This window comes from Leucoraja erinacea, chromosome 33 (genome assembly GCF_028641065.1).
Source record: "Leucoraja erinacea ecotype New England chromosome 33, Leri_hhj_1, whole genome shotgun sequence".
Taxonomy (NCBI): Eukaryota; Metazoa; Chordata; class Chondrichthyes; order Rajiformes; family Rajidae; genus Leucoraja; species Leucoraja erinaceus.
This window is the reverse complement of record NC_073409.1, coordinates 5,498,374-5,522,409: the sequence shown is the minus strand read 5'-3', so window position 1 is coordinate 5,522,409 and position 24,036 is coordinate 5,498,374. Positions and strand designations below refer to the sequence as shown.

General features: G+C 38.0%; 1 protein-coding gene across 5 annotated transcripts in view; it reads right to left on the bottom strand.

The window, feature by feature from the left end:
- Positions 1-24,036, bottom strand: part of atosa (atos homolog A) — a 63,523-nt gene that overhangs the window by 14,924 nt on the left and 24,563 nt on the right. For 3 of the 5 annotated variants that reach the window (XR_008726092.1, XM_055661088.1, XM_055661090.1), the window contains exons 2-6: positions 15,250-15,434; positions 14,810-15,015; positions 13,196-13,321; positions 10,851-12,444; positions 3,885-4,013 (exon numbers count right to left, since the gene is read on the bottom strand). Coding sequence is in view for 4 of the 5 variants with exons in the window: in XM_055661088.1 (XP_055517063.1) it covers positions 3,885-4,013; positions 10,851-12,444; positions 13,196-13,321; positions 14,810-15,015; positions 15,250-15,434 (2,240 nt within the window). In the remaining variant the exon portion in view is untranslated. Of the gene's footprint in view, positions 1-3,884; positions 4,014-10,850; positions 12,445-13,195; positions 13,322-14,809; positions 15,016-15,249; positions 15,435-22,732; positions 22,853-24,036 lie in introns of all 5 variants that reach the window. The other 2 variants (XM_055661089.1, XM_055661092.1) reach the window with 1 other exon arrangement.

The following is a 24,036-nucleotide window of genomic DNA, read 5'->3' as shown; positions in this document are numbered from 1 at the left end:
CAATAACCCTTAGGTAATACCGCAAGAGACTTTTAGATAATAAGGAAATTAAGAAAGATGGGGTTAGTGTAGGAAAACAGGGTTGAGGTAAGAAAATTAGCCATGGTCTTATTGAATGGCAAGGTTGCATGATCTAATAGTGCTTCTGTTTCCTCTGTGTTTTATAATCCATAAAGATTATTTTCTAATGCCATTAAAAATGGCCCAAACATGAAGTTTACTCGCAATTGGAAGCACAACCAGATTCCACAGCAGAAACAGCACGCTTATATTTAAGTTTAGTTTGAAACATATATATATTGAAATAGAGCTTTCAATGGTACTTTTATAGGAATACAGATGTAGGTCATTCAGCTGTTGTCATTCAATTAGATCATGGATTATCTGTAGCTCAATTCCATTCACCTGCTTTTGATCTCTGTATCTGCGAATAGCCTTAGCAAACACAAATCTGCCAATCCTCTACGTGGAATTTTCAATTGACACAGCATTATTAACTGTTGCAGGGTGGGGAGGCAGACTGAGAGAGTTCTGGATTAGCAGAGTGAAAAATAGTTTTCTGATTGCAGCCAATATAATGCAGCTCAAATGCAAAAAATTCTCCTGTATTCTGGATTTCCCTCACAGCTTCTCTGTGTCTGTTTTACTGAATCCCATTACCATTTTAAAGACTGGGTCAAATAATTTATAAAATGTATTCCATCAGTCCACATAATGCAATTGTTCAAGTCCATTTTCCAGTCTGGTGAATCTGCACTGCACTCCTCCATAATGGTCACATATTTCTGAATAAGTGCATAAAACTAAAATGAGTTCTCCAGACTGAGGCGAACCAAAGCTCTGTACACCTGAAACATCTCTTCCCTATTATTGTATTCCAAGACTCTTGAGATGTTGCATAACATTCTATTAGCCATTCCATCGGTCTACAAGAGACTGCAGATGCTGAAATATTGAGCAAAAAACAAACGGTTGGAGGGTTGGGCAGATAACATTTCGGGTCGGGACCTTTCTTCAGCCTTCTTGTTCATCTTTTGCTGTGCTGCATTATTTTTAACTGATTATTTGCAAATGGTTCATCGAATTATTTTGTTCCTCAGCAACACTTGACCTCTCACCATTGACATGAACTGAATTCTCCATCTCGGATCCAGAATGGATATAATCTCATATCGCCCTGCACTTATTTCTATAAGCCATATTTTTATTAACTCATTCAATATTTCTTCCTACTTGCATTTACATGTTACTTGTAAATGTGACTTGTTATTTATAAACATAACCTTTTGTTCCTTCATCCAAATCATTTACATAAATATGGTGAAGTGTTATCGCTGCAGACCAATGTCTTGAAAAAAAATGATTCATCACATCTTAATAATTACAGAATTGCCATGACACAGTATTGGAAAGTGGAATTAGAATAGATGGGTACTTGATGCTTGACGTGAACATGCTGGCCTAAAGGGCCTATATTCATGCTGTATGATTCCATGAGAGCATTTACATTCTATTTTAAAGTTAATTGGCCTCTGCAATTTGGTCTTAATGTGGAGAGAGTGGATGCGAAAGTGGGATAACATCAAATTAGTGTGAATGGGTGATGGATGGTCAGCATTGACTCGGTGGGCCGATGGGACTGTTTGCATGTCAACACTAATTAACACAAACAGGTAGAAATCAAAGTCTTGTGTATCTTTGATCCTAGTAGTTTCTCTATCATCAATTTTATTTGTATGAAATCCAGTTAGCTCACCAAGACCAGCTTATCAATCCAAAGAAGAGTCCTGACCCAAAACGTCGCCTCTTCATTTCCCTCCACAGATGCTGCCTGACACGCTGAGTTCCTCCAGCACTGTATGTTTTGGCCAAGGTTCCAACATCTGCAGTTCCTTGCATCTCCAAGCTCACCTCTAGAGGTCTTGTTTCTGGTTCCCTTAGATTAATAGCGTTCTATTCTCTTCCCCTTTGACAATTATTTTTACCTATAACAAACATGTTACTGGCATGCCTACAATGCCTTGTCTTTGTTGTCTCAACTGCAATTGTTTTAGTGCATCAACATTCATCTTTATCAATCCTCTTCTCTTCATATATTTACAAACGGATGGCTATCGCTAGTATGTTTACAACTTCTCACAATTAACTTCTGCTAAGTTGACTGTGAGCTGGCTCATTTATTATTCCATCAAATAACACTCTTCCTTCATCCTCTCAAATTTAATGTCAATTTCAGTCAATTGCTTATTTTAAGATAGTTGTCAGATTTTTAATGGATTTATTCTCACCATCGCCGTCATAAACATTTAGGTCAAATCTATTTCATTGTCGCACTAAAGTACTACAATCGACAAACCTACCCCGAAAGCATTCTGGGAACGCGTCATTACTTCCGTAGTTCACCTTTAGTGAAAAGTAAAGCTCTTGCCAACCGCATTGTCTTTTTTGTTAGAATATTCTATGCTCTCTATATTTACACATGACCCAGTAACATAACTCGTATTAGGAGATCTAAGCTCTTACAACTATTTTCTTTTTTCAAATTAGATCAAGGACATTAATTTATTTAAGCTTACAAGCAACTGAATATTACATAAACCTTTCACAGTAATCTGCTTCAGCCATTGCACATCACAAGTTCATTCACCTAGTTCTAACTGGATTGACTGAAGAGGCAGAATTCAGTATTAGAATTATTACCTGTCAAAAAAGATTCTTTCAACTATTCTCGGAGACTGGAAATTGAGGTACCTCACCTGCTCAAAAATGCTGAAAACAGCAATGGTGAGCATTTCAAAACTTTTAAGAGTTGAAACCAAAATTACATCATGTTTGCTTGCCAAACATAAAGAGGATGTCGAGTTTAATTTCCAGACTTTGATAAACAACCATAGCGGCATGACTCATAAATATCAAACGTTGTTAGCACTGACAGCATAGATGAACATTGAAAAGGATATCCACCAGAAAAAAACACTATATTTATTAATGACATTCAAAACCATGGCTATACACAGTAACACTGTTAAATTATGCTACTGTGAAACAAGTTATTGAAGTATATGGAGGAAAAAAGTTGCTATTTTCCTATCTGACCAAATTCAATATAAATGTAATTGGTGGCAATGGAATTTAAATTGTTCAAATCTCACTTCATTGGTTGTAATAAAATTGCTTTGTTCCACGTAACTGCGTCACTTTGAAAGTTTTAAACATTTTAAATTCCCCTTGGTGAACTAAAGCAAAGAGAAGGATCCACATGAACTTTCATGAAACTAGAACCAAACTAGTAAGCACGTTTCATGGGATACTCAGGATGTAGAATACAATTTTAATATTATCTAGCTGAATATAGTATTTCAATTATAGTCAGATGGCATGGTAACAGGTCTGTTATACCCACTTGTCCTATTTGCCAGAGTTTGGCCAACATCCCTCCAAACTTTTCCTATCTATGTTACTTGTTCAAATGTCTTTTAAATGTTGTTATTGTACCTGCCTCAATACGTTCCTCTGGCATACAGTCACCACCCACTGTGTGAAAAGGTTGGCCCTTAGGTTTGTATTAAATTTTCCCCCTTTCCTCTTGAACCTATGCCGCTAGTTCTTGATTCCTCTATGCAGGGAAAAAGACTGTCCATTCACCATATCTATTCCTCTCATGATGTTATACACCTCGGCCTCGTGTACCCCTTGCCAGCCCGATCTTTCCTCATACCTCAGCCCCTCGAGCCTTTGAAAATCTTCTCTGCACTCTTTCCAAAGTAATAACATATTTTCTATTGCCATGTTGTAAAGCTTTCATAAACAGTCCAAAGTTGTAAATTATATTCTTACTGAAAATATATATTTGTTTTATTCTACCATCAATGCTATTAACTTACAGGACTTGAATGTAAGGGTAATCCAGTACATGGATGAAAAACTTTTGTTGAAATCCCATCTAACGAACGGCGATTCTGTTTCTTCCAAAAGTTCACAGAAGGTCTCAGAGGAGATTTTGAAAAATTCTTCTGCAAGAAAAATATTTATTATTATCTTTATTTCAAGTTTTAGAGCAGGATATTTTTTTAAATGTCTTTATTGGGACAGCGTGTTATGCGGGGATATTGCAACTTAATAACAAATGCCATTGCTCTTTATTTGAATTTCCAACTCTCACTATAACTCTTTTGTTTACAAGCAATAAATACAGTGAGCTTGAGTAAGATCAAATGAGTCTTTTGTCCGTGTGAACAAACAGCTGAAAAAAAACGAACCAAAAATGCAAGAGTGGATACGAATTATTATTATTATGAGTGCTAAAATTGGAATGTTCATGCTAGGACATGATGTGGTGTGAGGTTGATTTTAACCAAAACTGAGTAGTTTGGGTTGGATGCAATAAGATTTCTCAGACCAAACCCTCAGTCCACACTTCTAGAATTAGTGGAGGGAGAATGAAAAATAGATTATCATCAGATGGCAAATGGGATGGGAAATTCCAACCTTCACGTGGTCCACCCTGTTTCGACTAATGTAATCAACCCAATGTACACAAACTAGATCAAATAGAACAAGTTGACCTACAACTTTAGGCTGTGGACACCATACGCAAGAAGAAGATGGCAAATTTGACCCATTTTGGCCAATTGGACGAGTTTTCCAGGCCACTTGAAAAGTGGTGCTATTGGGAGTCAAAAACATCTGGGCCCAACAGGCTTGTGTTTCTCAGTGTCTTCTGACTCACTCACTGAATCCGTCTTACTTGCCTCTCAACAGCAACATAAGCCATCATTTCCTATTGACGAGACCTATTTGATCAACCACCCGTCTTCTTGAAATTTCCGATGTCATTGCCCTCCCTCTTTCTCTCTGCATCCCAGCTAGGGTCCAATGATACAGGGGTCCCTACCGACAGCCTATTACACCTAAATCTTAATATCTGCAGTTGGGAAATAAAAGCAAAAAAAAGTTAAAATCAGGATTTTTTTTTAATCCGTTCGTGAAACAACCTTGGTAATGCCATGATTTATTCTCCTTTGCTAATCAATCAATCAATCAGTTATGATCTTTTCATTATAGTGTAGACTCAATGATGATTGGGATTCAGCCCTCGAATATCTAAGTCCACATGCTTTAACTGTGTATTGCAGTTCCATGACTGAGGGTGGAGAGATTTTGGATTTAGAATGAGGATGATGTAGATTTAGCAGTTTCCCATTTATCTTGTCGATCAACTTCAATGTAGTTCCATTTTCTATTAGTCATTCTATTTCAGTGGGATGCTTGCTGAAGATGAAGTATAGTTCAGTGAGACTGAGGAAATAGTTAGGATGCTGTTTCAGTCTTCCAAACAGCATTCCCCTCTGAGAGTGGGCCTTTTAAAGACTTGGCTCACACCAAGGCTTGTATGCCATCATGCCATCGAAGCAAGTGCAGACAATTTTTTGGAGGCAACCTTATCGTACAATGATGAAAGTAAAAGATTTTCAGAGGTCATAAAACAATCATATATTGTGGCTAATCCAGTTTCCAATATTTTGTTTGGGAGTTAACACGTGGTGAAGATCATGTCCTTTGTGTCTGAATCCATATAGAAAGAACATAATTGGATAGGTAAAATCCACAATGCTATTCAGGATTGTAGCTCTTTTGATACTCCAGAGGATAGAGGACGACCCTGGCTATGATTGTTTCTCCCCTGCAGTAGACAGCATGAACCCTCTGTTGTTACCTCAATTGGATAGAAACATAGAAAATAGGTGCAGGAGTAGGCCATTCGGCCCTTCGAGCCTGCACCGCCATTCAATATCATCATGGCTGATCATCCAACTCAGTATCCTGTACCTGCCTTCTCTCCATACCCCCTGATCCATTTAGCCACAAGGGCCACATCTAACTCACTCTTAAATATAGCCAATGAACTGGCCTCAACTACCCTCTGTGGCAGAGAGTTCCAGAGATTCACCACTCTCTGTATGAAAAATGTTTTTCTCATCTCGGTCCTGAAAGATTTCCCCTTTATCCTTAAACTGTGACCCCTTGTTCTGGACTTCCCCAACATCAGGAACAATCTTCCTGCATCTAGCCTGTCCAACCCCTTAAGAATTGTGTAAGTTTCTATAAGATCCCCCCTCAATCTTCTAAATTCTAGCGAGTACAAGCCAAATCTATCCAGTCTTTCTTCATATGAAAGTCCTTACATCCCAGGAATCAGTCTGGTGAACCTTCTCAGTACTCCCTCTATGGCAAGAATGTCTTTACTCAGATTTGGAGACCAAAAACGTACGCAATACTCCTATGTCTTCTTTCTTGGAGATGGTCATAATTGTGGGATTTGAGGTTCCCAGGCATGTCCTCCCCTTCCCGGAAGTGAGAGATGATGTTGCAAATGTGTAACTGAAGATTCTCTCTGTTCAAGGTTTTACTGGTTTTATCATTTGCCTGCTGGCATCTTGTCAGTCTGGGATGGATTGCTGTCGGATAGAATGAAGGTGAAAGGACTGGACAAGCTAGATACAGAAAAAATGGTCCCAATGTTGGGGGAGTCCAGAACCAGGGGCCAGTCTAAGGAGGAGGCCATTTAAAATGGAGATGAGAAAATCTTTTTCACCCAGAGAGTTGTGAATTTGTGGAATTCTTTGCCACAGAAGGCAGTAGAGGCCAATTCACTGGCTGAATTGAAAAGAGTTAGATAGAGCTCTACGGGCTAGCAGAATCAAGGGATATTGGGAGAAGGCACGCATGGGTTACTAATTGTGGATGATCAACCATGATCACAATGAATGGCGTTGGTGGCTTGAAGGGCCAAATGGCCTCCTCGTGCACCTATTTTCTATGTGTCTATGAAATAGTCATGGGTGAAGAGTTCTTCAAACTGTTCCTTCCCCTTTCCCAGTGGGTAGTGACTCTCTATTTTCGCTCTTGGTTAACTCTCCTCCATTCTTTGGACAGCAGTTAGACCATTGCGTGTGTTTACTAAATGTAGTAATGACACAGTTGAAGAATATGCACTTCATGGTTATCATGGTTCCTGGGCATCCTTGCATTTGATCTTGAATCGTCTGATTTGATGATTGGACATGCTCGACCTTGACAATAGGCCAATCTTTTCTCGCAAAGCCACCAGCCTTGTTTGGAGTGGCCAGCTTCCACCACTGGGACATGTGAGTGCAGGCACAAGTCTTGCCTTTCCCTCAACAGTGTGCCCATGGCCACCTCATGCACTTTAATGAAACATGGCAAACTGTCCTCTAAATTTGAATCAGGTGGAGATGGATGTGATGAGAATGGTGAATACATTGATTTCATTCTACTTGATTAATTATATTTATTTAAAATATTGTTTTTAATGGCATATGTTTTTTTTTTAAGTAATTTATTGTAAATTCTATTTTTTTATTAGAAAGATTTAACACATGAGCAGTCTTTGTGAGTATTGCAGACATTCCGAATCGTTCAATCTCGACCACCTTGGCAGCAGCTGAGCCTGACGATGGTGTGGACTCATTGGCTATCAAGGCCATTTTTGACCTTGCTGATCACCTGGTCTTCCACAGCTCCAGCATTTACCTGGGAGCTCACTTCAAAGACCAGCAAAATCTGGCTAATTGTTGCAAACACTGGAAAATATGTTTCATGCGACCACTGATAGATATCCTTCAAGATAATAGTCATTTTATTTTGTACATGTGCATTTGTAAATTGCTTGAGAAAACTGATGGACAGATAGCTCTCACATGTCAACAGGTTGCACTTGCTTTGTCTTCAATAGTCCAGATGTTTCAGATTATTTTCAGTACAATTCGAAACAGCTGAGATTTCTGAATCAAAGTTACATTAAAATAACTCAATGTCTAACCTCTTCTTCAATCCACTTGTACTTACAATGTCACGGGCGAAATGTGCCAAGCAAGCCCAAAATGTTGTGTGAACCACACTTAAGTACTTTAATAGCAACAATGACAATTACGATAGCACTCTGAATTAATTGTGTTGCAATACTACATCTGCATTGAAAATACAATTGTATGAATATAAACAGTCTATATTGAAAATGTTCTTAATTCAAGAAATTTAAAACAAATGGTCACCAACTTGTCAACATTCTCAGGCAACCAAAGCAGTTCCATCTACAGTTTGACTTTAGCTTTTATGAAGGTTCTTCAAGTCAACAGAGCAATGGAATAGCCTCTAATTGCTTGGAGAACACAGCTCACTTTGGAAGCTAAAGACCGTACATGACAAAGTTGGATTGATACTCCATCCAACGCCTTAATGTTGCATTCCATACATCCTGGCACATCATGGTTGCAGTGACCATCATCTAAAAATACATTGGAGCAGCTTGGGTCACTAAATGCATCTTGCACATTTAAGATTTCTGCTATCCAAGAGGACAAGGGATGGGACACCATAACCTGGAGGATTCCCAAGTGGCATACCATCGGGATTTAAAAATACAAAATCATTCCTTCATCATCACCAGGTGTGAATCTCGGAACTCTGTACCTTGCAGCATTGTAAACATACCTCAACTAGGATAGCATTAGGTCAACAAGTGGCTCACACCAAATTTTTGAAGTAAATTAGGATTAACAATGTGATTGTCAGAAGCATGTGTTTCCCAAAATATAAAATAAATGTACAGTTGTGAAAGGATTTTGATTTGGCATCCATTTCTTTTTTTAAAAGATGAATATCTAAGCAACGTCAATATTTAAGCCACTGTAACATTTCCTCAGGAAGACGTCCGAGAGTGCCGTACATACATTTTTCATCAGGTAACAATATTATATTTAAATAAATAATAGGTTGGTTCAATTAACAATTTGAAAATTAACACAAAAGGAAATAAAATGATATGAATTAGCATTGCTTTTTTTTGGAGTTATGATGCCCCTGACAACCTCCAAACAAGTGATTATGGTGAACATGTATGTTTGTGAGGATGCTCAGAATCCACATGTTAAGTGCTTTAATAACATTTTTTCAAGTTGTAAAACTCCACACAAGGTTGTGTGTCAAGCACGGAGGAACTATTTGCTGACTTTTATTGTCACAATTTGCTCCTGGATTTGGGTGCAATAATATGTATGTGTGCAGTGATACATTGAGTCGACAGCACACTGAGCAGCATATACAAACGGAAGGGCAGCCTCCTACCTGAATCTCAGAGGAACAATATGGGTTCCAATAAATGTGTCCTCACTTGAATCTGTGAATATGCACATCACCAGATTCAGGGACAACTTCTTCCCACCTGTTATCAGGCAACTGAATCATCCTACCACAACTAGAGAGTAGTCCTGAACTACTATCTACCTCTTTGGTGACCTTCAGACTACCCTTGATCGGACTTTGCTTGTTTTACCATGCACTAAAGTTATTCCCTTACACTGTAAATGGCTCAATTGTAATCGTGTGTTGTCTTTCTGCTGACTGGATAGCACGCAACAAAAGCTTTTCACTTGCACATGGTACGAGTGACAATAAACTAAACTGATCTGCTACTTCCTGCATCCATGACTGGACAGGACATAGAACACATTGGCAGAGCCTGTGGGGGTGATGATTGCAGTCTTTGTCTCTAGCTCCTTCCAGATTAGTGTTGGGGAGACTTGCAACATCATTTAGATAACTAGGCACCCTGTGTAAACAAGATCAGTGAGGCTCTCCATTCAAAGAGAAGTGGCTTTATTTAATTATCTGCACTGAAGGATTGACTGTTAGGGAGAACAATCTTTTTTGCCATGGCTGCTTTGCTTTTGAAGATAGACAAAAGTGCTGGGGAAACTCAGCGGGTGCAGCAGCATCTATGAAGTGAAGGAAATAGGCAATGTTTTGGGCCGAAACCCATCGCTCCATAGATGCTGCTGCACCCGTTGAGTTTCTCCAGCACTTTTGTCTACCTTCGATTTTCCAGCACCTGCAGTTCCTTCTTAAACACTGCTTTGCTTTTGAGTTGTGCATTTCTTGCTGCCCATTCTGAACCAAAATTAATTGAACTCCAATATGTAAAAGCAAAATACTGCTGCAAATACTGAATATGCATTCGGCTGCTCTAATAAGCTGCATTTAACCTCCAGCCATCTTCTATTGCCTGGACCAAAGTCTTCATTTGCAGAATAATTCATATATAATCTCCGCACAGACAGTACCCATGATCAGGTTCGAACCCAGGCCTCTAGAGCTGTAAGGCAGCAACTGTGCCGCTGCACCACTGTGCCGTCCCATCACATTGAAGACAACACCTGGAGAACCTCTTGGCCTGGTCTTTAACAAGCCATTTCCGTCATCAAAACCCCAAATAAACACTGGGCACTGTTTCCTCCTGTACAGTGCCATGCTTCAATGTTTTTTCCAGGCCAGACAGACAATGTACCCCTCCCCTTTCTGAGGTGACTGGATGTTGCAATCATGAAAATAACTGGACAGTATATTGTTGTTATGCTTTCTTCAAGCAGAAAATTGTGCATCACTATCCCACTACATTTCCCGAGGCTATGAATTTAGCTCTCAAGCAATCTAAAATTATTGAATGATTGCTATGGAACAACAATCTCTTACCTAATCATCTCACTCATTCACAAATACCTCAATCGAATATCGGATTGAACATTATTTTTTTTTTTAAACATTGAAATTTCCCCCAAAGTACAGAATGACGTTCCCATTAGATTCATTTGAGATGAAGATACAACCTCCTATATTTTGAGTTCTATGCAGACTTGTATATCATCAATAATGAACCTTATTATAACACTATAATCCTGATGTTAACAGTTTTCATGCAGTCAAATTAAACTGCTTTCATGTGAGGCCAATAACATTAACTACCGATGTTGGAAAAAGTAAAGCTTCCTTACAGTTTGCATTTGAGATTCTCCAGGTCTTTCTCTGCAGTCTCCAATAAGTCTTCTTGGCATCGTTAAATTACGTAAGCAGTGCGATGAATCACAGCTCTGTATCTGCACGTCAATATTTTCTTGGTCTCCCTTCTTAAAACTGACAGTTTCATTTGTTTTTATTGTACCAGAATTGTCTTCGCTGGAAATATCCAATTTATTCCATTCATTTTTAGACCCAAACTTGCTGCAGTCTGCACAGTCTGAATGCCAGGTACATGAGCATTCTGTACTAACGGGCTTATTTTTTACATTGTTGACACCAGTTTCACTACGAGTGCCTGAGTCCAAGTTAATGGTATAGGAGCAGTCTGATTTGTCTCTATCAAATGTATTTGTATTAATTTCTGAAGGATCATGATGTATGGGAGGGGTATGTTGTTTTAATTCAGAATAATCTGTAGAGTTCACAATGTTCTTATGAAAGGAACCAGAACATGATGACTCGACTTTAGATTGTTTGTCAATTACACTGTTGCCAGATACTGCGCATTTCCAGTTCATTTTGCCGATGTAATTGACTTGTGATAGTTCTGATTTACCATGCTTACTTACAGTTCTTTCAGCAGTACGTTTTGTTTCAGATTTGCCAATTGTTTCAGGAAAGGAATCTGCAGAAGATAATTTTCTTTGTGTCTGTGGCTTAGGTGAAGTTTTTTTATCATTGTCAAGTTTAGCCTTTCTACATAACAAGAGTGGAGTATCGTGAGAAGGGGTTCTGCTCTTTTTTCTGTTATTTTCCAATAAAATGCTTTCAGTATGGGTGGCAGAACTACAGAGAGTCTCTTTCCTTGTACTTGGGCTTTCCTCTTCAAAAGAGCTCTGCAGTCGCTTTGCACTCGAACTTGACTCTTGTACGGTATTAAAATGGCTTCCAGAAACAGATGGAGGGCTTTGATCACAGTAACTCAGTTGTTGGGCAATTCGTGCAATCACTTCTTCCCTTTCCTGAAGCAAGCTTCCTATCAGAGGGTTCATTTCACCTGAAGAAATCTGGGAAGCTGAACTGCTGGTTTGATTGGAATCTGTCGCAGAGAATGACTTTAATGTTTTGACTGAATGGGTTTCACAACGATGGACTTTAGTTATTTCAGCAGTGTTTGTCCAATTACAAGGTTGAGTCTTAGTTTGTGAATTTCTGATTTCAGGTATTTTGTCAGCATCACTTAATGGTCCCATTTTGCTTGTGTCCAAGATCTCAGGAGAAGGGCATTTTCTTACGTTTATGGAACTTGTTGGCAACAATTCATGGTTTCGAACAGCTGTGTAAGCCTGCTTGTTGTACCTCTGTTGGATCCCTGGTGTGTTGCTGTACTCTTGCTCTTTTACATTGGTATGTTGATAAGCATCCTTCTCTTGACTGGGCATACTTTTCCCAAAGAAACTGAAGTTGGTGTGAATACTGCATGTTAACAGCGGGTAACTTGGCTGCCTTGGCAAGGACAGAACGCTCACTCGCAAAGCCAGGCTGTGTGAAATATTAGGAACTGGAAACACATGTTCAACTGGAGGCTGATTAAAATTTAGCAACATGTCTTCATCTGTTGCACTTATTCTAAATATAAAAAAAACAACAAATTTAAGATGTCACAAACAAAAGCATTAGAATATTGTATGATGCTATCGTTCAAACTCTCCATTAACTTGGTTAGTGTCAGATTTTGGCCTCATCCAGTAAAGAAAGTAGTTTATTTCTCATTTACCCTATTTACCTTAAACACTGAAAACTATCATTCCTTAAATAAAGAGGCATTGGAGCTAAATGCATATTGTCAAATGCATTGGGGCCAAAACAATGACATTCTTACTTGATTTAGCCTTACAGGCTGCAGCAGTATTCCCTCAGTTCCATATTTCAGTCTGTGTCATACAGCATTGAAACAGGCCTTTCAACTCAATGTCCATGCAAACCAATTTGCCTCATCTAAGCTAGTCCCATTTGCCCCAATTTGACCCATATCCTTCTAAACCTTTCTTATCCAAGTACCCGGCCAAGGGTCTTTTAAATGTTGTTATTGTACCTGCCTCAACTACTTCCTCTGGCAGCTCATTCCACACACCCACCTATTTCTGAGTGAAAAAGTTGCCTCTTCAGGTTCCTACAAATCATTCCTCCCTCACCTTAAATTTATATCCTCTAGTCCTTGACTCCCCTACCCTTAAAAAAGACAAAGTATATGCTATTATGAACATAGGCATTACATTTGAAAAATGTATTTCTGGATTACATTCATAAGAAGGCATAATTTTAAGTTATCCAAAATCATAATTTTGATATAATAATAATAATTCCAGATATCACTCACCGATACAGAATATTGCGTGGAACAGCACCTTGTGACGCACTCAGCCAAGCACTCAGCTGAGAAAAGAAGACATAAGAACGGACAGCCTGCAGAAGGCTTTTCTCTTCAATAAAACGATCTCCAGTTCTTATGATTAAAAAGAGGGAAATATTAATAATAGTTAGTACAAAGCGTTAATAAAACTAAGTATCTGTTAAACACAGACACTAGTGAAACACTCTCAAAATCTAATTGTCATTGGACAATGAGAAATACTTGACTGGGGAAGTGAAGGGAATGGTAACTCTTGCTCGTCTTTCTCAAACAAGTCATTCAGTTAAGAACGCAATTGGTGCCCAACGTGTCAATGATTTCATGATTTTGTTTAAGAAAGTAGATGTGCTACACACCAAAACTCTTCAACTATGCATTCATTAACCAAAAGACTTGGTAATTCTAATATATACCTGACAGTTTCCTCATTCTCAAGGTATTTCAAAACTATGCTGCAGTTGCCCCTTTCTCTTATCGCCCTGCATGATAATTTATAAGGGCATCTAGTTAAGCAATACCGTGGTCACTTCTCATCCAGGCCAAAAGTCCCCCCCATGACATCTACATATCTGTTCCAGAGATCATTCTCAGATTTAAATGGCTCCGCTACTCATGGCTGTATCTACAGCTGCCAATTACGTGTACCAAATAACCTCCCTACCTCTGCTCTACCTTGAAGCCACCTCAATTAAAACAAACTCATGTGACACAGGTTTTGGGCATCATCCCTAACTGATCATTATGGGCCCACATAACATTTTGCTTGGTAACCCTTCTTGGTGCCCTGTGGAATTAAAGACACCAAAGGTACTTGTATTTTCTGAAGGTGAGTGAAACTTATTTATGTTTTACCCAAATTTATATTTAACCTCCTAATTTTTACTTTGTTTTTAATCACAGTGCTGCAGAGTACTTCATCCATTATTCAAATTAACGGAGGTTTTTCTCAGAGAAAAATATTCCTCCCAATGCAAAAACTAAACGTATAAACCCAGGGAATCTGAACAGGAGGATATAGCAATTTAATGCTAATGTGCCGGAAATTGTGGCATTGAACTATAACAAGTCATGTAAACACCTGTAAATCGAGATGCACAGCGATAAATTTAACTACCCAGGAGACTGCTACACATTTTATTCAATACTATTTGGTAGAGCAGGCTATAAAAGACTGGGAAATACTTTAAAGATGCATTCAACACTAAATGTAGTCACATGCTTTCAGTAGCATGTGTAGCATTACACATGTGTAGCAGTAGCATTATTTTACAATTTATCACAATGATTGCACCAAGAAATTTACATTGTACCTATAAAAGATGCTGTGTTTTACTTGTTGTGAAACAAAATGAGTAAACCCACAGCTGTAGTGTGCTGTGCCTGAACACATTCCAACAAAATACATGGCCTGTAAGCTAATTCTTACTTAGACAATGGTTTCTGTATTTATATTCTTTGTTTCAACTGTATGGCATTATTCATTTTTTTATACAAGACAAAAGGAGGAAAAAATATATAGATAGTCATTGATTTTGTTCATTTTTTTTGAGTGTTTCATTACAATGAAGAACAAAGACTTACTGTTTGGGCAGTGGCTGTAAAGACCACCTTTCTAGCAGTAAAGCATCCTGTTTGATAGCAGGGTCGTTTATATCACTTCCCTCAGTGGATGGACCATCTGCATCACTATAGCAACAGTCAGGAAGCAACATCACCTCAACCATGATGGAAATGTTATTCCTCCACAGAACCAAAACCTGAGATTTGGTTCTTTTGGCCTGATAACACTGTCAAAACACAGGTGCAAAGGAAAAGAAAATTATTAGAAAAATATCTGAACAACATTTTCTAGAACCAATCAAATCTTATAATTTTGTGCCGGTAGATATGATGTTTATTTGAAAGAAAAGTTTAAGAAAAAATAGGAATTCTGTACATTTCATGTTTCATTTCGGAACATATGATAATAAAACACTCTTAAATTTTAATATATGGCGAGAACTTTAGTTATGAATCTATACCTGCGGCACTTTTTCAGTGCATTCGTGCTTTGTACTTAAGGACTGTCCAAGCTGTGCTGGAGGGCAGTGACACCCTTCTGTACGACCTTTCACAGAGCATTCTGGTGTCCGGCCCTCTGTGATTAGCAAGGTCAGAGAAAACAAAAACTCCTCTGCGTCATATTCAAAGTACTCATCTATAGTATCTGTAAACAACAAACAGAGTCTACTTAATGCACAGGATATCTATTCATCCTTTTTATTAGCTTTCAGTTTCAATGCATACGAATTGTTACAAGAAGCTGCTCCAAATACTAAACAACGCTACATGTTGTAGATGGCAGTTCCACAAGTTCACAAAGCTCAGTCAACAATAAACTCTCCACCCGTAATCATGGGTAATCATGAACAATTGGCACAAGACAAAAGATGTGCAAGAAACTGACAAGGATTATTTGTGTTCATGCCAGCTGTTTGTGGGACAATTAAAATGGTCAAACAATTACATGGGGCTCTTTTAAATCACAAAATACAAGTTTCCGAATGTATTCCTCCATTACGTTTCACTTCGGGTGGCAGTTAGTCCTCAGTAGACATTGAAAGATGTGAACACGGCCAGTTATAAAAGCCCTTGTTTCCTCGTTAAATGTAATAATGTCCACATCCCATCATACATAGAGAAGGATTCATGATGAAAAAACAGTCGATCCTTTGTTACCAGCTGATACCAAACCTAGCCAATAATTAGCAGCAGGAATTAAAATTTAGCACTTCACGGCGATTATAATTGCAGCTGTCATTGGACATGTTGCGGAGCCCTTTCTGGGTTTTACTGTAAATTCTGCAATGCCAACAAAACTACAGCAACATTTTATTCTGCAGCCACAATTATATATTGAGCAAGGTAAATATTTCAGAACATCATTGTAATCATTAAAATGTACAAAATATGAACAATTGTGTGTATGACAGTGTCATTTCCAGTTCAATCTGTAAAGAATACAATAGGAAATGTAATTCAGGAATAATTCCATGAGGAGTCCAGCTATTTCCATTAGTACTACTAAAATGAGCATAGTCCACCTGAATATTTATGCAATCACTTTTGGATACTCAAAATTACATTGTCAATAGCATCTCCTGAAGTTCAGACCATAATTTGTCTTAGCACAGTGATATTTAATTATGGCACGATTATATATTATCTCTATAAATGTGTGAAAATTCTCCAGCATTTACCCGAACCTTTCATATACACTTTACCTACATGACAGAAATACTGTATTCTACAGATGATTTCCCCCCCCCAAATATTAAATATCAAATCACAATGCCCAAGAATCTGGAGCAAATGACGTGCTGGAAGAACTCAGCAGGTCAGGCAGCATCTGTGTAGGAAATGGACAGATGGCATTTCAAGGCACGACCTTTCTTCCGACTTCACACCAAAAGTCCAGAGAGGGTAGAAGGCCTACAGGGGTCCAGGAAGAGGGGGAGGAGGAACGGTCCCAACCCGAAACATCACTTGTACATTGTCTCCACAGATGCTGCCCGATCTGATGAATTCTTCCAGCACTTTGCATTTCAATGACATGGAGTTTTCTTTGAAGCTTCAATTTCCAAGCCACCTGCTAATGGATATTAGGCATGGCTTGTGGTAGCATCTTTGCTCATGAGAAGATGGTGGGTTCAAGCGCTACTTTTCAGATTCCAAACTGCACTTGCCCTATAGTAACCAAGACCAAAAGTTATTTCAGTTTTCCACAAAATATAACATCCCACAAAAGGCAACAAGTTCAATTCTGGGGCAAAGTTGCAAATGAGTGGTCAGAGTATTACATGTCTAGTTGCCAGCAGACAAATTATGGGTTGGGTAATTGAGAAAGACAAGTGACGATGGATGCCGGAGGGGAGGAGTAATGCAATATTATTTTTTGCTAATGCCAAAATATATTTGACATTCTTGCATACAAAAATTAATGGTTTGATTCAAATAGTTAAGTTGCTTTATTTCATGTTGACTGACCAAAGAATAACGGTTATGATGGATTCCATTTATTTCAATCAATACAACTTGTCTTTGCACAATAACAGACTGACCACACCAAACATCCTGATATCATTTAACTAAAACACAGTAGGCTAGGATAACACCTCTTGGCGGTGCAGACTTATGCCTTTTTCTGTGTCCTCTTCACAGAAATGAAACAGAATGTGTTGTATAAAATTAGAAATATAAAGTTCTTCCACTGTTTACATATTATTTACTTGTGGGGAATATCTTACATCTTGAAGTATTCTAAAAAATGTAGATGACTCCTGTTTAAAATAATTAAATAAACTAATGATTTCATATCATGTAGGAAAGAACTGCAGATGCTGGTTTAAATCGAAGGCGATTCCAGCATTTTGTGTCTACCAATGATTTCATATTCTTTGTTAGGATAGTATGCAAGATGTTCAAGTAATTACTATTCAATTGTAGACACCGTTTGCTTTAAACAAAATGTAGCAAAAAAGATAGCAAATAATGAATGAGATTAGTCAAATATTTTGGTGGAAGATTATTTTGCAGGTCATTAAGAGATCAGCCTGTCTGTCGATCTACCCAAATCAGCTGAAATAAGAGACGTCTTAATTTAATACAACATAATAAAGAATACTTCAGTGAAATGCCATCTAAAACCATACATTCAAATCTTAGAGGAGCTTGAACTCAGAATATTTTATTCAGAAGTAACAGAGACCCAACTGAGAAAACTTACAGGAACCATTTGATCTGCATAAAGTATGTAATTTTTGTGCAAAGGTTTACATGACAATTGTACTTCCCAAAATAATCAGAAAACGTTTATTGAATACAAATGTAATTATTGTATTAAAAGTAATTTATACTACAGCTATTAAGTATACAGTCAGCATAAACACTATTTAGGTGGCCACAAAATGCTGGAGTAACTCAGCGGGCCAGGCAGCATCTCTGGAGAGAAGGAATGGGTGACGTTTCGGGTCGAGACCCTTCTTCAGTCTTCAGTCTGAAGAAAGGTCTCGACCCGAAACGTCACCCATTCCTTCTCACCAGAGATGCTGCCTGTCCCGCTGAATTACTCCAGCATTTTGTGTCTACCTTCGATTTAAACCAGCATCTGCAGGTCTTTCCTACACTAATTAGGTGGCAATTTTTTGTTGTTATTTCTGGTATCAGTGCAATACTAACAGTAGATTTAGTTCAAGTAAAAAAGATAGTTGATGCTTATTGACGCATTGTGAGTCACAAACTGCACAAGTTCGAAACATGTGTCGGAAGGAATTGCAGATGCTGTACAGCGGGACAGGCAGCATCTCTGGAGAGAAGGAATGGGTGACGTTTCGGGTCAAGGCCCTTCTTCAGTCTGAAGTTACTCCAGCATTTTGTGTCTATCTTCAAGTTCCGATCAGTCGGAGACAATAATGTTTACGAGAGAGTATTGGTCTAGTTTGTGAAATCACGCTGTACATTGCAAAGCAGCAATTCATAAACTTTGTAGATTGAATATTAATACCTATATAGCTCGTGCTTAAACCTGTAACATAATAATTAAAGTCAATGGGGTTTACTAACAAGGATTTCTACAAGAAACTATTTATTCAATATTTTACCTTTAATTTTGAAGCTGATTTAGTCAAGTTTAATAATCACCATCTTCTGTTTAAATGGCAGGCTGAAAGGTTTTTTTTTTACTCCAGCATACACCATCCAATTTGTTGTGTATCTTGATCATAATAAGAGTGGAGTTAGAGGCCATTCATTCTTCCGGCCTTCCACAATTCCATATCACAATGAGTCTTTACCTCAGCCACTCGACTGTACTCACCTCATATCCCTTAATTGCTGAAGATGTATTGATCTGCTTGAGTTTATTCAGTGACGGGGCCTCTTGCATAGAGAATTCTGAGGATTCTCTAATCTCTGGGTGAAGTTTCTTCATCTTCCAACTTGAATTGTCAACCTCCTATTTTGACACTGAGAACCCCGACACTGAGCAAGAGAAAACAGTATTCCACAATCTATCCTATTAATCCACAGAAAATTTGTGCACGTTTTAATGTGATCACGTTTCATTCTACTGAACTCAAGTGCAGCGTATTGGTCGATTTGCTTAAACAGGGTATGTGAAAAAGCAATGAGATGAGCAGCAATAATGAGTTTTAAATGACATGGGAGCAAATTAGGTGATCACCATGTTATGTGTTGCTTTACTCACTAGTGCAAAGGTACACAAATGAACACATCATATGCTACACGATAAATCAATAAAATGAGTCATTTAGCTTTAAGCAATTCAGCCGGACACAAAAAATACAAGGCAGAGCACAAGGTGAACGAGGGTCTATATTTACTCTAGCAAATGACGAGTCAGTAACTATATATAATTGGAAAATAATCAACATAATGTTATAATAATTCAAACTTCAAAGTAGGAAGGAATAATTCTCTTCAAATACAACTTTGTAATACTGCATCTAATTTCACTTCATATGTCAAAAAAACAAATCACCAGTACAAACTGTATTTATGAGGGAGTGGGAATGAAATGCTGCTTAAACAAATGGTTTATTTTAAAGAAGTTCAGAATAGTAGTTAGCACTTGTGGAAGCCGCTAACAATTTCATAATATGAAAATAACTTGAAATGTTTGTTCCAGTTTCAAAAATCAGAGAGAAAGAAAAACAGGATAAAAACTAATGTCCAAATACATTTCGAATGATTTCAAGATAATGTAACAGAACAATAACCAGCAAAAGGAAGCAAACATTAAAATAAATCCCTTTACCTATTTTATCCTAATAGAAAATACAGAACACATGTGAAAACCACTGGTTTAGCTCAGTGTAAATCTTGGGTGCAGAGGAAATAGCTGAGTGCTGAAAAACAAGATGAGTGCTGGATGGGTTTCTTAGAAACAAAGCATAAGCCAGCTAGCTCCATCCTTTATGCTGATGTCATTGTGAACATAGGCAGCTGGGAATGTTTAGTCATAAACACAACACGCCCTGTATGTCACTGCTGTGTTTAACATTATTTCACATTAACTGGATAGCTTCTAATGACATGCCCAAAGTTTAAATTCCAAAATAATTTACCCAGTTACAGTTCCACACTGAACACATTAGTTAAATTCACACAATTCTTTTAAATGCTCTTTTATTGGCTGGGAACTGGATACCATATGGCTTCAGGTAAACCTTACTGCAACAAATGCCTTGCTCCAAAACAATGTGTATCCAAGCACTCCACCCAAATGAAAGCATGGAGTTGTCAGCAGTGTTCACAATGGTATCATAGATCTCTACAAACTTTATAGCAACAGCAGGTTTGTGTTTATCGAGTTCATTTTAAAGGCGATGGTGCGTGGCACATGACAGAGAAGTGAGGAATCTGAATCTCAGTCACATAAAGGTTCTCGAGGATGATGGAAAGGACAAAGCTCAAAAGGAATGGGATTTGAGAATGATCTGGTGACCTTAAAATTCAGTAGATACAGTTCTAGAATTCTATTTGTTCCCCCAGATAAGTAACATATTTTCACATGAAATATAATTACATTTTCTATATTTGTTACTTGATGTCCGAGTTCTAGTGCTTCCCTCCCTTTCAGATTCACGTCAAAATGCAAAAACATTAATAAAGGCTTCTTTACCTGGTAATGGTTATGTCATTAATACACAACAGGCCCAAAAGAATGAGCTTAGAAGTAATATTCACTACATACAGTCAAAGAGTCATTCAGCATGAAGTAGACCCTTCAATCCAACTTAGTTCTGACCAAGATACTCCACCTACATTCATCTCATCTGCCCACATTTGGTCCACATCTCTCTAAACCTTTCATATCTACGTACCTGTCCAAAAGTCTTTTAAATGTTGCAGTACCTCCCTCAACTACTTCCTTTGGCAGCTCGTTCTATATACCCACCACCCTCCACGTGAACCTCTCAGGTGCCTATAAATTCTTTCTCCTCTCACGTTAAACCTATGTCCATGAGTTCTTGATTCCCCTTAACTGGATAAAACACAGCATTCACCCTATCTATTCTCCCCATATTTTATGCACATAATAATAAAAAAACATTACATAACAATGAATAAATAATATCAACTTGACATTAAGAACACTGGCTACAGAGTGCTGCCATAGTCACATTAGCTTTTTGAAGCCCTGTTCTGGTACTCGGAGTTCAGAACTTAGCCTTGGCTCCCAATCAAACTCAATTAGGCAGTTTCATTACAGTTTGGTCATCTAAATAGAGGCAAATCTTGCAGTACGGGGTCAGACATCCCAAACTTTCATGCAGTTAGACCAATTCAGATTACAGATACATCTCCAGCTCAGCCTGTTCTCCTGACTATTATTAGCGTAAAGAAAAGAAAAGTAAATGATAAAAAAGATCAAATGACTTGAGAATCTGGAAAATATACTTCCATAAAATACAAATTTAACATTTACTTTGGACCCAATTAGGTTAGAGGACCATATATTCCAAAACAAACCTAGAAGCACTAATGTCCAGAAAGATTCAGGGATCTATGTGCATAGTGGACAAGGGTGTGATAGGGTTGCTTTCAAGATATCAAGGAGAGACAAGAGTGTTTGGAAGAAATAATTTCCATTGGTTGAAAGTTCAAAATCTGGAGACATGCCTAAAAATTTGAACCAGATAAAGTGTGGTTGAAGTTAAAATGTAACCTGTAAATTGAATTTAATGCTACGGCGTTAGTCAATTTAAAATCTGTGATAGACTAGTTTTTAAAAAATGAAAAAAATATGGGCAAAGGCAGGTACGTGAAGCTAGATTAATCATGATTGCACTGACGTGTGGGAAAAGGCCAGATGGGCTAAATCACTTATTCCTGTTCCTACATTATGATGTTCACAATTCTGGTTTTGTTGGATGGTGGAATTAAATGTAGCCATTGAAAATTAAGAGATAATTCTTGTTCTGGAAAAAGTTATGTGACTTCCATAATGAATGGATTAGGAAGGAACTGCAGATGCTGGTTTAAACCGAAGATAGACATAAAATGCTGGAGTAAGGGTATCGAAGGAAGAAGGGTCTGAAGAAGGGTCTCGATCTGAAACGTAACCCATTCCTTCTCTCCAGAGATGCTGCCTGTTCCGATGGACCAAGTCTCATTTGCTTGGGAGTGGTGAGAAAAGGTGCAGACTGAATGTGAGCAACTTGAATTAATGCATAACATTTGACTCTAATTTTCTAACTATATCCATAAATACTCATTAATTGTTTATCAAGCTTAATTGTAGAATGCCGCATTCAATAAGTGTGTATCATAGCAATTAATTTGTTTACTTCCAAATCAGAATAATTTGAATTGACTCCATGAAGCACATCATTCAAGTCCAAGAAAATACGGCATAAATCGAGATGCCAAATAACACAGCTTTAAAAAACAAAAACAAATTTAAAAAAGATTTTCTTTAATAAAAGTGCACTCATAGCTTACCATGTTAAGAACAGAAACAAAGTCCATTATCCACTTTACTTCAGCATGAGCTTCTTTATGAAGAGAATGTTTAATAGGACAGTGTTGGAGTTCATGACAATCGATACACCATCTTGCTGGCTACAAAACAATGTGTGAAGACAACTGGGGTTAACCCCATTTGTTACTGCATTGTACACTGTGTGCACATGGTGTCATCCTGATATATACACACATCCATAATTAAAACTGTGCTAGTGAATTCGCAGTGGTATCAGTTTCATTATAACTGATTGGCACAGAGATGCTTGTACCTACGAGAATAAATTATTTAATTTATTCTCTGGGGTTTGGTTCTGAGAGTCTTTTAAATGACATGATTCTGATTTAATTTTAGCTGAAATATAAGCGGCGTTTAGCTCCAGCAGGACCTCGTGTATTTAATCTGGCCTCCCTCTATGGAGCACGTTAGCATACTTGTGGATAATTACTGCTTTACACAACTATTCTGTTCATCAGCAAGTCTGTGTCAGAGTCTGCATTTTCTTTTCATGTTTTACCATGGCAATCACTACAGTCAGGCTTAGTATGACAATGCTATCTTTTCTTCCACCACACCAAACTCAGAATTCAAGTTGCAGTGATTAGATGAACTAAGCAGAAAAGACTCCGATACATGATTTCTAAGACTAATCAAGAATCTGCTAACTCAGCATTTGCAGTGAAGACTGAAGTCCAATTCATCTACATCGAGCTACACACAAAGACACATACACACAAAACCAGCCAGATGTGCGCACACACACACACACACACACACACACAAAGTCACACACACACACACACACACACACAAAGTCTGTGGATCACCAACGTCTCTGGCAAAACTGTTACTTGTGCTTTCTCATTTATACTAACAGATCTGGTTGAGTAAATATCATTAAATTTTAAATTTAGTTGAGAGATATGGGTCAGAAATTAAAAAAAAGAAATTGGGTAGAAAGGAAAGCAGGAGTTATCAGTACACCAATGCACATCACAGTTGTGTGGATATTATACATTTGTTAGGAGGTTCGAGATTACAGATACAGGAATCTGGTGCAAAAGAAATGGAGCAATCCTGGAATAACTCAGTGGATCAGACAGCATCTGTGGAAATGAAGTGGATAGTCGGTTTCAGGTTGAGACCATTCATTTGGACTGAAAAGGAGTGAGGAAGTATCACGGAAAGGGTATCAAGCGGTGGAAGTGGGGAGGCAAGAGCCAGTAAATAACAGGTGAAGAGGGATTAATTGGCAGATAAGAGCCAGGTGAGAAGGGAAGGG